The 14406-nt window shown below is 38.9% G+C and overlaps 1 protein-coding gene across 1 annotated transcript in view; it reads right to left on the reverse strand.

Moving 5' to 3' along the window:
• The window catches only part of LOC109823962 (uncharacterized protein At4g14100-like), a 1160-nt gene extending 897 nt beyond the window's left edge, over positions 1-263 (reverse strand). The window contains exon 1 of the mRNA XM_020390434.1: positions 1-263. This exon is cut by the window's left edge and continues 128 nt beyond it. Within this exon, the coding sequence (XP_020246023.1) occupies positions 1-206 (206 nt within the window). The 5' untranslated portion in view covers positions 207-263.

Raw genomic sequence — 14406 nt, forward strand, 5'->3', positions numbered from 1 at the left:
CAGTCCGGCCGCAGGATCCCCACCTCAAAGCGCAAAGTCCGGCACGCCCCGCCGGGTCCCACCGTGAAGTAGTAGGACGTGCCGTTGTCCCACTCCACATCGTACAGCCGGTCCCCCAGCTGCTTCTGAATCAGGTTCAGGTTCCTACCCCTCGGCCAGTCGTACCATAGGTCCGTAATCTGTAGTTTCGCATCAGTCGAGTTCATGTAGAGGAGCGCGTGGAAGCGCTCCGGCCACAGGGTTGGCGTCGGGTCGCCTGTGGCCGACGAGAAGGAGAGAAACGATTCTTGTTGATGGTATTTTCATGAATAGCTCTCAAAATGAGGAGACTAGTTTAGGAGTTCATACTGGTTTTTGAAATCTTAGGCTTTTGAAAAATTATGGTGCCGAATGTGACCACACGTTAGAGACATGAGATAAGGTTACTCAGTTTCAAATGGTGCTATTGTAGTGCAACGTGGTGGTTGTTGTTCCTTTTCTGATGAAGTCATTGTCATTGTGGATCGCGGATAGTGACTAATTAAGGGGCGTTATTGTATTTGTTGTTGCGGGTCCAGTCCAAGATAAGGTCTTTATGAGGAGGTACATGAATTAGAATTCTATCTATAAGAAATCTACATGAATTAGGATTCTATGTAGAAGAGGATTTGGAGGATTTATTTGAAATAGAAATAGGTTTGAAGAATTCTATACAAAAGAGCCCTGAGATCAATATTTAGATGAACAGTTTTTCGGGTGGATAGTCCTTTGGTGCTACAGTAACCGCGGATTTGCTACAGTGTCACGAGGAGAGAAGAAAAGAGAGAAAAGTTCAGATTCTGGATAGCTCGGGTGTCCGATTGTAGTGATTCAAAAAATCGTTGTCTTCAGAACGACGACGCCGTCGAGGGTACGGTGCTAATTTCTCCACGGGAGTTGGAGATTTTTGGTGAGACGCGTTTTAGGGTTTTGGTGCCCTAGAGGTAACACTATATCTTTCTCTTGTGATTTAATCCTCAAGTTCAGGTGTAACTTGGAAGGATTGTACTCTTGATTCATAATGAAATATTTCTCTCTGGATTGCCCTGTGGACGTAGGTACGATTTACCGAACCACATTAAATCTTGGTGTTTGCCTGCTTGTGGTATTTTCATTGGTATCATTATTCGTTTAGTATTTAATTCCGCAGATTAATCTCCATAAAATTCCCAACAAGTGGTATCAGAGCCCTGGTTCGAGACGTGCTTTGGGATGGAAAAGATGGAGAGTTTTGGCATAATGATAAAATTGGATGGTTCCAATTGACAAGTATGAAAGTCCAAGATGTAAGATATTCTGTATTGTAAAGATTTACATGACCCTATTGAGGGAGATGAAGCCAAGCCCGAAAAGATGACTGATAAAGAATGGGAGAAACAACACAGGAAGGTGATTGGTTATATTCGGATGTGGATAGACGTTAGTGTGTTTCATCATGTATCGGGTGAGACTAATGCGAAGTCTCTTTGGAAGAAGCTTGAGGATCTCTATGAGCAGAAGACCGCGGGAAACAAGGCATTTATTATGAGGTGGTTGGTGAACTTGAAATTCAAAGAAGGAAGCAACATAGCAGGGCACTTGAATGAGTTCAAGATTTTGATAAATCAGTTAGCTACCATGAAGATGACTATCGATGATGAGCTACATGCTTTATTGCTATTAGGTTCTTTGCCAGACAGTTAGGAGACACTGATTGTGATAGTCAGCAACACAGCTCCAGATAGTGTATTATCGATGAGTATGGTTACTAGTAGTTTATTCAATGAAGAGACTCGAAGGAAGTCTACCAGCACAGATAACTCACAGGCACTTGTCATAGAGAATAGGGGCATGAGCAGGTACAGGGACCAGTCCAGAGGTCATGGCACATCCAAGGGCAGATCGAAGTCTAAATGAAGAGGTTGTTTTTATTGTGGGAAGCCAGGTCATATCAAGAAGAATTGTTGGGCATTGAAGAAAGAGCAAGCTGGGAACAAAGATAAAAAGAAAGATGAGAAGAAGAAAGCTGACAGTGACACTACAACTACTTTGCCTGAGACTAATATTATTCTCATTTGTAGGGAAGAAGACTGTATGCATGTTGCAAGTCAGAATTCTGAGTGAATAGTGGATACAAGAGCTACATGTCATGCTACCTCCAATCGAGACCTTTTCACGACGTATAAAGCAGGTGACTTTGGCAATGTGAAGATGGGCAATACCAGCTACTCGAAGATTATGAGACTTGGTGATATACACTTGTAGACAGATACTGGATGCACATTGATCTTAAAGAATGTGCGGTATGTTCTCAATTTGCGGCTCAACTTAATTTCGGGTATTGCTTTGGACCGAATGGGATATGAAATTCAATTTGGTAGAGGAAAATATAAAATCACCAAAGGCTCTCTTGTGGTGGCTAGAGGAAGTGTATGTTGCAATTTATACAAGACTCAAGCGAAGGCTTCATATGATTCTTTGAGCGTGGCTCAAGATGGTGACACTCTCAGTTTGTGGCATAGGAGGCTCGAGAACATAAGTGAGAAGGGGTTGCAGATATTGGCAAAGAAGTCTCTCATTCCCTTTGCCAAATGTTCGTCACTCATCCCTATTGATTATTGCTTATTTGGAAAACAACATAGAGTTTCTTTTAGTAAGCCTTCTAAAAGAAAAGATAATATTCTGGATTTGATTTATTCTGATGTTTGTGGTCCTATTGAGGTCGAGTCCTTGGGTGGCAATAAGTAATTTGTCACATTTATTGATGATGCATCATGGAAGATGTGGGTCTTCTTGTTGAGGACAAAGGATCAAGTGTTTTCAGTCTTCCAACAGTTTCATGCCATGGTGGAGAGGCAGACAGGAAAGAAGTTGAAGTGTTTGCGTACCGATAATAGAGGAGAGTACACTTCTATTAAGTTTAGAGATTATTGCTCCAAGCATGGTATTCGGTATCAGAGGATAGAGTCAGGAACACCGCAGCATAATGGAGTTACAAAGAGGTACAACAGGACTATTATGGAGAAAGTCAGATACATGTTGAAGATGACAAAGTTATCTAAGAGTTTTTGGGCTGAAGCTGTTCGCACTGCATGCTACATAATCAATAGGTCTCCTTCAGTTTCTTTGGATTTTTATATTCCATAGAGAGTTTGGTTTCGAAAAGATATTTCCTATTCCCATCTGAAGGTGTTTGGTTATAAGGCGTTTGCACACATTCCGAAGGAGAAGAGACAGAAGCTTGGTTCCTTGCATCTTTCTTGGTTATGGAGAAGATGAGTTCGACTACAAACTATGGGATCCAGAAACGAGATAAATTATGGTATTTTCATGAATAGCTCTCAAAATGAGGAGACTAGTTTAGGAGTTCATACTGGTTTTTGAAATCTTAGGCTAGCTTTTGAAAAATTATGGTGCCGAATGTGACCACACGTTAGAGACATGAGATAAGGTTCCTCAGTTTCAAATGGTGCTATTGTAGTGCAACGTGGTGGTTGTTGTTCCTTTCCTGAGGGAGTCATTGTCATTGTGGATCGCGGATAGTGACTAATTAAGGGGCATTATTGTATTTGTTGTTGTGGGTCCAGCCCAAGATAAGGTCTATATAAGGAGGTACATGAATTAGAATTCTATCTATAAGAAGTCTACATGAATTAGGATTCTATGTAGAAGAGGATTTGGAGGATTTATTTGAAATAGAAATAGGTTTGAAGAATTCTATATAAGAGAGCCCTGAGATCAATATTTAGATGAATAGTTTTTCGGGTGGATAGTACTTCGGTGCTACAGCAACCGCTGATTTTGCTACAGTGCCACAAGGAGAGAGAAAAGAGAGAGAAGAAAAGAGAGAAAAGTTTAGATTCTGGATAGCTCGGGTGTCCGATTGTAGTGATTCAAAAAACCGTTGTCTTCAGAACGACGACGCCGCCGAGGGTACGATGCTGATTTCTCCACGGGAGTTGGAGATTTTTGGTGAGATATGTTTTAGGGTTTTGGTGCCCTAGAGGTAACACTGTATCTTTCTCTTGTGATTTAATCCTCAAGTTCAGGTGTAACTTGAAGGAATTGTACTCTTGATTCATAATGAAATATTTCTCTCTGGATTGTCCTGTGAACATAGGTACGATTTATCGAACCACATTAAATCTTGGTGTTTGCTTGCTTGTGGTATTTTCATTGGTGTCATTATTCGTTTAGTGTTTAATTCCGCAGATTAATCTCCATAAAATTCCCAACAAGTGGTATCAGAGCCCTGGTTCGATGCATGCTTTGAGATGAAAAAGATGGAGAGTTTTGGCATAATGATAAAATTGGATGGTTCCAATTGACAAGTATGGAAGTCCAAGATGTAAGATATTCTGTATTGTAAAGATTTACATGACCCTATTGAGGGAGATGAAGCCAAGCCCGAAAAGATGACTGATAAAGAATGGGAGAAACAACACAGGAAGGTGATCGGTTATATTCGGATGTGGATAGACGTTAGTGTGTTTCATTATGTATCGGGTGAGACTAATGCGAAGTCTCTTTGGAAGAAGCTTGAGGATCTCTATGAGCAGAAGACCGTATGTATCGGGTGAGACTAATGCGAAGTCTCTTTGGAAGAAGCTTGAGGATCTCTATGAGCAGAAGACCGCGGGAAACAAGGCATTTATTATGTCTCTTTGGAAGAAGCTTGAGGATCTCTATGAGCAGAAGACCGCGGGAAACAAGGCATTTATTATGAGGCGGATGGTGAACTTGAAATTCAAAGAAGGAAGCAACATAGCAGGGCACTTGAATGAGTTTAAGATTTTGATAATCAGTTAGCTACCATGAAGATGACTATCAATGATGAGCTACAGGCTTTATTTCTATTGGGTTCTTTGCCAGACAGTTAGGAAACACTGATTGTGATAGTCAGCAACGCAGCTCTAGATAGTGTGTTATCGATGAGTATGGTTACTAGTAGTTTATTCAATAAAGAGACTCGAATGAAGTCTACCAGCACAGATAACTCACAGGCACTTGTCATAGAGAATAGGGGCAGGAGCAGGTACATGGACCAGTCCAGAGGTCGTGGCACATCTAAGGGCAGATCAAAGTCTAAATGGAGAGGTTGTTTTTATTGTGGGAATCCAGGTCATATCAAGAAGAATTGTTGGGTATTGAAGAAAGAGCAAGCTGGGAACAAAGATAAAAAGAAAGATGAGAAGAAGAAAGCTGACAGTGATACTACAACTACTTTGTCTGAGACTGATAGTATTCTTATTTGTAGGGAAGAAGATTGTATGCATGTTGCAAGTCAGAATTCTGAGTGAATAGTGGATACAGGAGCTACATGTCATGCTACCTCTAATAGAGACCTTTTCACGACGTATAAAGCAGATGATTGGCAATGTGAAGATGGGCAATACCAGCTACTCGAAGATTATGGGACTTGTTGATATACACTTGCAGACAGATACTGGATACACATTGATCTTAAAGAATGTGCGGCATGTTCTTAATTTGCGGCTCAACTTAATTTCGGGTCTTGCTTTGGACCGAATGGGATATGAAATTCAATTTGGTGGAGGAAAAGCGGCTCAACTTAATTTCGGGTCTTGCTTTGGACCGAATGGGATATGAAATTCAATTTGGTGGAGGAAAATATAAAATCACCAAAGGCTCTCTTGTGGTGGCTAGAGGAAGTGTATGTTGCAATTTATACAAGACTCAAGCAAAAGCTTCATATGATTCTTTGAGCGTGGCTCAAGACGGTACACTCTCAGTTTGTGGCATAGGAGGCTCGGGGACATAAGTGAGAAGGGGTTGCAGATATTGGCAAAGAAGTCTCTCATTCCCTTTGCCAAATGTTCGTTACTCATCCCTTGTGATTATTGCTTATTTGGAAAACAACATAGAGTTTCTTTTAGTAAGCATTCTAAAAGAAAAGATAATATTCTGGATTTGATTTATTCTGATGTTTGTGGTCCTATTGAGATCGAGTCCTTGGGTGGCAATAAGTAATTTGTCACATTTATTGATGATGCATCACGGAAGATGTGGGTCTTCTTGTTGAGGACAAAGGATCAAGTGTTTTCAGTCTTCCAGCAGTTTCATGCCATGGTGGAGAGGCAGACAGGAAAGAAGTTGAAGTGTTTGCGTACCGATAATAGAGGAGAGTACACTTCCATTGAGTTTAGAGATTATTGCTCCAAGCATGGTATTCAGTATCATAGGATAGAGCCAGGCACACCGTAGCATAATGGAGTTACAGAGAGGTACAACAGGACTATTATGGAGAAAGTCAGATGCATGTTGAAGATGACATAAGTTATCTAAGAGTTTTTGGGCTAAAGCTGTTCGCACTGCATGCTACATAATCAATAGGTCTCCTTCAGTTTCTTTGGATTTTGATATTCCAGAGAGAGTTTGGTTTGGAAAAGATGTTTCCTATTCCCATCTGAAGGTGTTTGGTTGCAAGGCGTTTGCACACATTCCGAAGGAGAAGAGACAGAAGCTTGATGATAAAGCGGTTCCTTGCATCTTTCTTGGTTATGGAGAAGATGAGTTCGACTACAAACTGTGGGATACAGAAAAGAGACAAATTAATAGACGAGTAATTGTGATTTTTCAAGAGGATCGGACTATTGCAGATCTCGGGAGAGCAGAGCAGTCAGAGAGTGTTGCTAGTGAGATTCTAGATATGACACCCATTTCTCTCCAGTACAGTTGCATCCTACAGATATAGAGCAGGTGCATGATGATGATATTGATGATGATGGTCAGACACCAGAGTAGGGAGACGGTGATCAGGATTTTATGAGCAGGAGGCTCCTCGGCAGGGGGAGCATCACCAGCAGCAGGAGTTTGCAGAGCCACAACTTAGGAGATCAGCTAGAGAGCATCGACCATCTACGAGATATCCTCTTTCAGAGTATTCTTTGCTGATATAAGAGAGGGAGCCAGAAAGCTTTCAGGAGACACATACTCATAAAGTCAAGGACAGATGGTTCCAGGCTATGAAGGAAGAGATGAAGTCTCTCGAGAAGAACGATACTTATGAGTTGGTAGATTTGCTAAAGGACAGAAAAGCTTTGAAGAATAAGTGGGTGTTTAAGTTAAAGAAGGATGGCTACAAAGAGATTCAGAAATACAAAGCCAGATTAGTAGTGAAAGGATTTGGTCAGAAAAAGTGCACTGATTTTGATAAAAAAATTTCACCGGTTGTGAAGATGACGTCCATTAGAGTTATCTTGAGGTTAGTAGCTAGTTTAGACCTCGAGATTGAGCAGCTTAATGTGAAGACTGTATTCTTTCATGGTGATTTAGATGAGAATATCTATATGGAGCAGCTGAAAGGTTTTGAAGTGAAGGGAAAAGAGCACATGGTTTGCAGGTTGAAGAAGAGCCTCTATGGTTTGAAGCAGGCACCCAGGCAGTGGTATAAGAAATTTAATTTTTTTTTATGTTCAGTCATGACTACCAGAAGACAGTTACAGATTCGTGTGTATATTTTAGGAGAATTTCAGATTCTAGTTTCATTATCCTTTTGTTTTATGTGGACGATATGTTGATTGTTGGTCAGGATAGTCAAATAATCGATGGGCTAAAGAAGGAGTTATTTAAATATTTTGGCATAAAAGATTTGGGCTCAGCACAATGGATTCTTAGTATGGATATTGCTCGTGACAGGAAAGTCAGGAAGTTGTGGTTATCACGGGAAAAATATGTTGAATGGTTACTTGATAGATTCAACATGAAAGATGCCAAGTCAGTCAGTACTCCTCTTGCAGATCATTTGAAGCTTAGCAAGAAATTTTGCCCGACTACATATGAGGAAAAGAGTGAGATGGAGAATATTCCTTACTCTTTAGCTATAGGGAGTTTGATGTATGTCATGGTTTGCACTCGATCAGATATAGCTCATGCAGTTGGCATTATGAGCAGGTTTCTTTCTAAACCAGGAAAAGTTCATTGGGGAGGTGTAAAGTGGATCTTAAAATATTTAAAAGGCAGTTCCAGTTTGTGTTTGAATTTTGGAGGTTCGAATGTAGTATTACATGGTTTTGTAGATGCGGATATGGCAGATGATCTCAATCACAGGAAGTCTAGCTTAGGTTGGTTGTTCATTTTTGTAGGAGGAGCAGTATCTTGGCAGTCTAGGTTACAAAAGTGTATTGCTTTATCTACAACAGAGGCAGAATATATTGTAGCTGTAGAAGCCGGTAAAGAGATGATTTGATTGAGAAGATTTCTGCAGGAGTTAGGCTTACAGCAGGACAATTAACAAATCTTCATTGATAGTCAAAGTGTTCTTGATTTGAGCAAGAATTCTACATTCCATTCCAGAACGAAACACATTGATATGAGATATTATTGGCTTAGAGAAGCTGTTGAGAAAGAGGAGCTGAAGTTACAAAAGATTCACACAGATGAAAATCCAGCAGATTTTTTAATGAAGACAGTTTTCAGAGAGAAGACTAAGTTGTGTCGGCGATTGGCCAGTATGAACTCCTGTTGAGGAGTTACAGATTGACATACCCCCTCGTTGGGCTGAAGGGGGAGATTTGTTGTGGGTCCAGCCCAAGATAAGGCCTACATAAGGAGATCTACATGAATTAGAATTCTATCTATAAGAAGTCTACATGAATTAGGATTCTATGTAGAAGAGGATTTGGAGGATTTATTTGAAATGGAAATATGTTTGGAGAATTCTATATAAGAGAGCCTTGAGATCTCAGATCAATTTCATATCAAAGGATGATCCCAAGGAGTTCAATCGTAATTCAGATACGAATCCCCGACGAAGATAGTCAGTTCAACATCGACTCAATAACACGAGCTAAGATCAAAAAACAATACACCAAATTCAGTTCGAGGCTTCAACAACGGTCAGACGATAAACGCAGTACCGGTAGAATCTCAACTATTTGACAAAATACTGAATAGACTGAGAATTGAAGAAGTCAAGAACTAAAGCCAATTACAGGTCCTTTCACACCGACTAAAGGTTGAGCCTATTACATCCAAAGTATTTCAGGCTCTTCTATAAAAGAAACGAGACTGAAATACTTTGGAGGGGGTATCTGTAGGCATCAAAAATTGCTTATAGGTTCATGCACGTAGTTCGAGATGGAGAGATGATGATGAATGTCATAATCCAAATCAATGAGGGTTATCTGATGTCGACAAGCACATAAAGCGGATCGGTAAAGTGTTGATGATGTAGCAACAAGCATCGGAATGGAAAACCAAGTGGCCCGCGCACTCACTGGCCACCTCCAAGTGGCCCGTCTGCTCATCAGCTAACGCCAAGTGGCCCACGCACTCACCGGCCACTTCTAAGTTAACGAAATGTATGAAGTGAATCGGTGAAGCGTACGAGTCAACGTAACACGCCTAAAGGGGCAAAGCAAGCAAACCGAAGAAGATACAAATGACCAAAAGGGGCAAAAAGACATAACAACAGGCCAGGAGGCTCGCGTGAGTGCGAGCCACCAAATGGTGGCTCGCACCCATGCGAGTCACCAAATGGTGGCTCGTACAGCTCCGAGCCACCACGATGTATTTGGCCTCCCAAAACTTCCCAAAGCACGGATTTCGATGTTTTATTAGAATTCTTTCGTTCCAGGACCTCCCCAACTATTCTGAAGCTATCCTTAAGTGCGCATGGGAGGTTATCAACTGTAGATGACGTCAAAACACTTAATCTTATCAGAAAACACGACGACAAAAGCCTATAAATAGAAGCCCAGGGTATTCATTGGAGAGGATCTAAAATCTGAGAGTGAAGTGCTGTCCAATTGAAAGTAGACCACGAATTTCATAGGAGAATTGGCAGATCTTGGCGAACTTTTTCATAAAGAAAAAGCCTTCCAAAGATTTGAGATTCTCTCCCCCTCTTTCCTCCGAATCAAACTTTGTTTTGATCTCGAGAAGAGCCACAATCTCGCTTGATCGTGATTGTCGTTGCTGTAATTGTTTCCTTCATGAAACAAGAGCATAACTAAACTTATCAACCAGGTCTAATCCGTGGCGGTTTACGGACTAACACGTCCCCGACACAGGCAAAGATCCTACGCAAAGCAACAGGAGATAAACTACTGCTGTGTTTTGTTTTCATAAAGTTGTAATCTTTGCTTTTCTCATTATAAGAAGATCTTATAAAAAGATCGACTTTTCTTTCAGTTTGAACTTGTAATCGATAAACGGTGTAACAAGTTTGACAACAATAAAAACAATAACTTTTGACGAAAAAAGTCACATCCCATAGCTATAGGGGGAGTATGCTACTCCTTACTCCTATCAGTAGTCACATCCCACAAATTAAGGGATGACTCATGTCATTCCTTGCCTATTTATAGGGCCTCTTTGCCAACATGAAAGAAGTTCAGTAGAAGGGGATCTAGAGGCCTAATTCAATGGGCTTGCATCTTGCTGCTAGCAATATTTCTTTAAGAAAGCTTGGCATCTCCAAGGCTCTTCCAATAGAGGCTCTCTCATTGGCTTGCTTGGTAGAACTCTCCTAGCTTTTTGCTTGGATTGATAAAGTAGACTCAATCTGAACTCTCAGATTTGTGATTCTCGGCTCTTTGCAAACTCTTGCATATTAGCTTTCTCCAAGCATTCAGCCTTGACACTCATCAAGCTCGGGTATAATTAAACTCAATCACCTCGGAGCTTCTACTGCGTACTAAAGCTCAACCGTAATTTCTATCGGATCGTCCAAGGGAAGCAAACTCGACACAAAGCATCGAGGGAGGCATCCTATCGCTACCGAAGAACCAACGTTAAACAAGGAGGACATTCTCTCCGCTTCTGTTGTAAATCTTGGATTTCATTAATTTGTAATAAGGCATTCTTATCAACACAAATCTCGCATCGAGATCCAATTTTTACTCCCCTACAGACTAACATGGAAAACACCCTTTTAAAGCGAAGTGATGACAACACATTAAAGATAGGGAAAATTGTGTCAATAGTAATAACTTCATGTGACTTGACCCCTCTAACTTTTTCTCATGTACTACAGCCACTAAATTACAGATCTATGTGATTCAGTCATTTTTTCATATAATTATCATGCCACCTAATCAAAAAGAGAGAGAAACAAATATAAAAGCTCAAAATACCCTCTTCCTCTTCTCTCTTTCTTTTCTTCGATCTGTATCTGGTCCTCCTTCCTCCTCTCCTCTCCTCCTCTCTCCTAACCCATTTACTTCCTCCTCTATCTCTTCCTCCTTTTTCTCTCAAATGCTGACATTCCCCTCCACCACCGCTGACCTTAGGTGCACGCTCCGGCCATATTGTTCGCTCCTTTTCTCCCACTAAGTTTCCTCGATCTTTCTTTCTTTCCTCCAAAACTAAAAAAAATTCGAATCATCTTTGTCTATGAACAAGGAAGCTATAAGTAATGCAACTATGAATATCATGGAGAGTTCGATCTTGGCTTTGGATGAACGCTAGCGGCATGCTTAACACATGCAAGTCGGACAGGAAGTGGTGTTTCCAGTAGCGGACGGGTGAGTAACACGTAAGAACCTGCCCTGTGGAGGGGAACAATAACTGGAAATGATTGCTAGTACCCTGTAAGCTGAGGAGCAAAAGGAGGAATCCGCCCGTTACTGCATTCATTAAGAGTGAATAAAGTAAAGTAACAGGTGGTTTCCTAAGGTTTTTCCTTACCCTACTATCAATTCAATTCGTGCCAGCTACGCTTTCTCTTCTAAAAAAGTCTAATTTAAATCATGTTAAGTCTAATTAAACTTGTTTTAAGTCTAATTTTATGTTAAGTCCAATCTAATTCATGTTAGTTTTATGTTAAGTCCAATCTAATTCATGTTAAGTCTAATTTAAATCATGTTAAGTCTAATTTTATATTAAGTCCAATTTAATTCGTGTTAAGTCTAATTTTAATTCATGTTAATTTTAATTTTAGTTCATATCAAGTCCAATTTGATTCATGTTAAGTCGAATTTAATTTCATGAACTGAAATTAAACTTAACATGAACTAAAAATTAGACTTAACATGAACTAAATTAGACTTAACATGAACTAAAATTAAAATTAACATGAATTGAAATTAGACTTAACACGAATTAAATTGGACTTAAAATAAAATTAGACTTAAAACAAGTTGAACTAGACTTAACATGAACTGAAATTAGACTTATCATGAACTAAAATTAGACTTAAGATGAACTGAAATTAGACTTAACATGAACCAAATTGGACTTAACATGAAATTAGACTTAACATGAACTGAAATTAGACTTAACATGAATCAAATTAGACTTAACATGAATCAAATTAAACTTAACATGAAATTAGACTTAAAGTAAGTTGAATTAGACTTAACATAAACTGAAATTAGACTTAACATAAACTAAAATTAGACTTAACAGGAACTAAAAATTGGACTTAGCATGAACCAAATTAGACTTAACATGAAATTAGATTTAAAATAAGTTGTATTATATTTAACAGGAAATAAATTAGACTTAACATAGACTAAAATTAGACTTAACATGAACTGAAATTAAGTTGGACTTAAAATGAAATTATACTTAATATGAATCAAATTGGATTTAAAATGGGATTATACTTAAAATAAGTTAAATTAGACTTAATAGGAAATAAATTAGGCATAACATGAATTGTTGTTTGACTTAACATGATTTAAATTAGACTTAAAATGATCTAAATTAGACTTAAAATAATTTAAACTGGACTTAACACGAACCAAACTGGACTTAACACAAACTAAACTGGACTTGACTGATCCCTCGACTAGAACTCCGATGAATTTGAGGGTCTTTTTTTGTTTTGAGGTGAAAAGAAAGAGAAAGTAGTGAAATTTAGTGGGGGAATAGGAGCGAACAACATGACCGGAATGGGCGGAACCATGTTAAGTCTATTTCAACTTATTTTAAGTCTAATTCCATGTTAAGTCTAATTCAACTTGTTTTAAGTCGGGAAATAAGTTAAAATAGACTTAACATGATTTAAATTAGACTTAAATTAATTTAAATTAGACTTAAAATGATTAAATTAGACTTAACATGAACCAAACTGGACTTAACATGAACCAATTTGGACTTAATATATAATCTGTTGTACTTAATATTCAACAAATTAGACTTATTATTCAACCCAATAGACTTAACATACATGCCATTAGACTTATTATTTAACCCAATAGATTTAATATTCCACTTTGGACTTGAACTTAACATCAAAAATTATTCAAAAAATCACATTGAGCCAGTATATCTTTAAATCTTTCATCTTTCCACAATGTTCAAATAGAAATTATAAATTTTTTTAAAAAAAAACCGATAGCTTGGGTGTTTTGTGGAACTTGTGGCAACATCGAGCTCCTTCTCGTTCTCCTCCGCACCGCCTCCTCCGCCATGTTCTTCGTCACCTCTTCGCCTTCAGTGTTGGGGAAATTTGGGGCTTTTTTAGTTTTGGGAGAAAGAAAGAGAGATCGGGGAAACTTAGTGGGACAAAAGGAGCAAGCAATATAGCCAGAGCGTATACGCAAGGTTGGCGGCAGCGGAGAGGGATGTCAGCGTTTGAGAGAAAAAAGGAGGAAGAGAGAGAGGAAGAAGTAAATGGGTTAGGAGAGAGGAGAAGAGGAAGGAGGACCACATTTAGATTTGGAGAGAAGGAAGAGAGCGGAAGAAGATGATATTTTGGGCTTTTATATCTATTTCTCTCTCTTTCTGCTTAGTTGACATGATAATTCATGAAAAAATAGCTAAATCACATAGATCTATAATTTAGGTGCTGCAACACATGGGGAAAAGTTAAAGAGGTCAAGTCACATAAAAATATTACTTTTGGGACCTTGACACAATTTTCTCTTAAAGGGGCTGTTTGGTTCGTTTCCTTGATATAGAGAAATGCAATTCCATGTAAAGAAACACAAGTTTTGAGTTTTCCAAACTTTTTCAAGAAATAGATTGTTTTGCTTTGGTTCGCACATAAAAAATGCTGGGAAACCAATGTATTTATTTTTCTTGTGTTTGGTTCGCAGAGAAAAAAAAAGAAAACTTTTATAAACAAAGCAGAGAAGGAAAAAATCTGACGTAGCAGAGTTTTCATCAATTTCACTTGGTTGGGGAAGGAAATCAGAGAGGGAAAAAAATCTTAGTTGGCGGCGATTTCAGCAGAGTTTTCCCTCTTCCATTCGAGCGAACCAAAGCGGCACAAAGAAATGGACGGAAACAAAAAAGCTGACGTGGAGGGCTAAAAATCTGACGTAGAGGGGTTTTCTGAGTTTTCCACCCCTTATAATAGCGAACCAAACAGCGCCAAAGATAAGGGCTTTTGAAAAAAAGAAAATTCTTACATTAAAAAAGGTAATTTTTTTATTCTTTCCATTTTACATTTCCCCTTAATTCATTTTGCTCATTAATAAATTTTTCTTTACTCAT

This window comes from Asparagus officinalis, chromosome 9 (genome assembly GCF_001876935.1).
Source record: "Asparagus officinalis chromosome 9, Aspof.V1, whole genome shotgun sequence".
NCBI lineage: Eukaryota > Viridiplantae > Streptophyta > Magnoliopsida > Asparagales > Asparagaceae > Asparagus > Asparagus officinalis.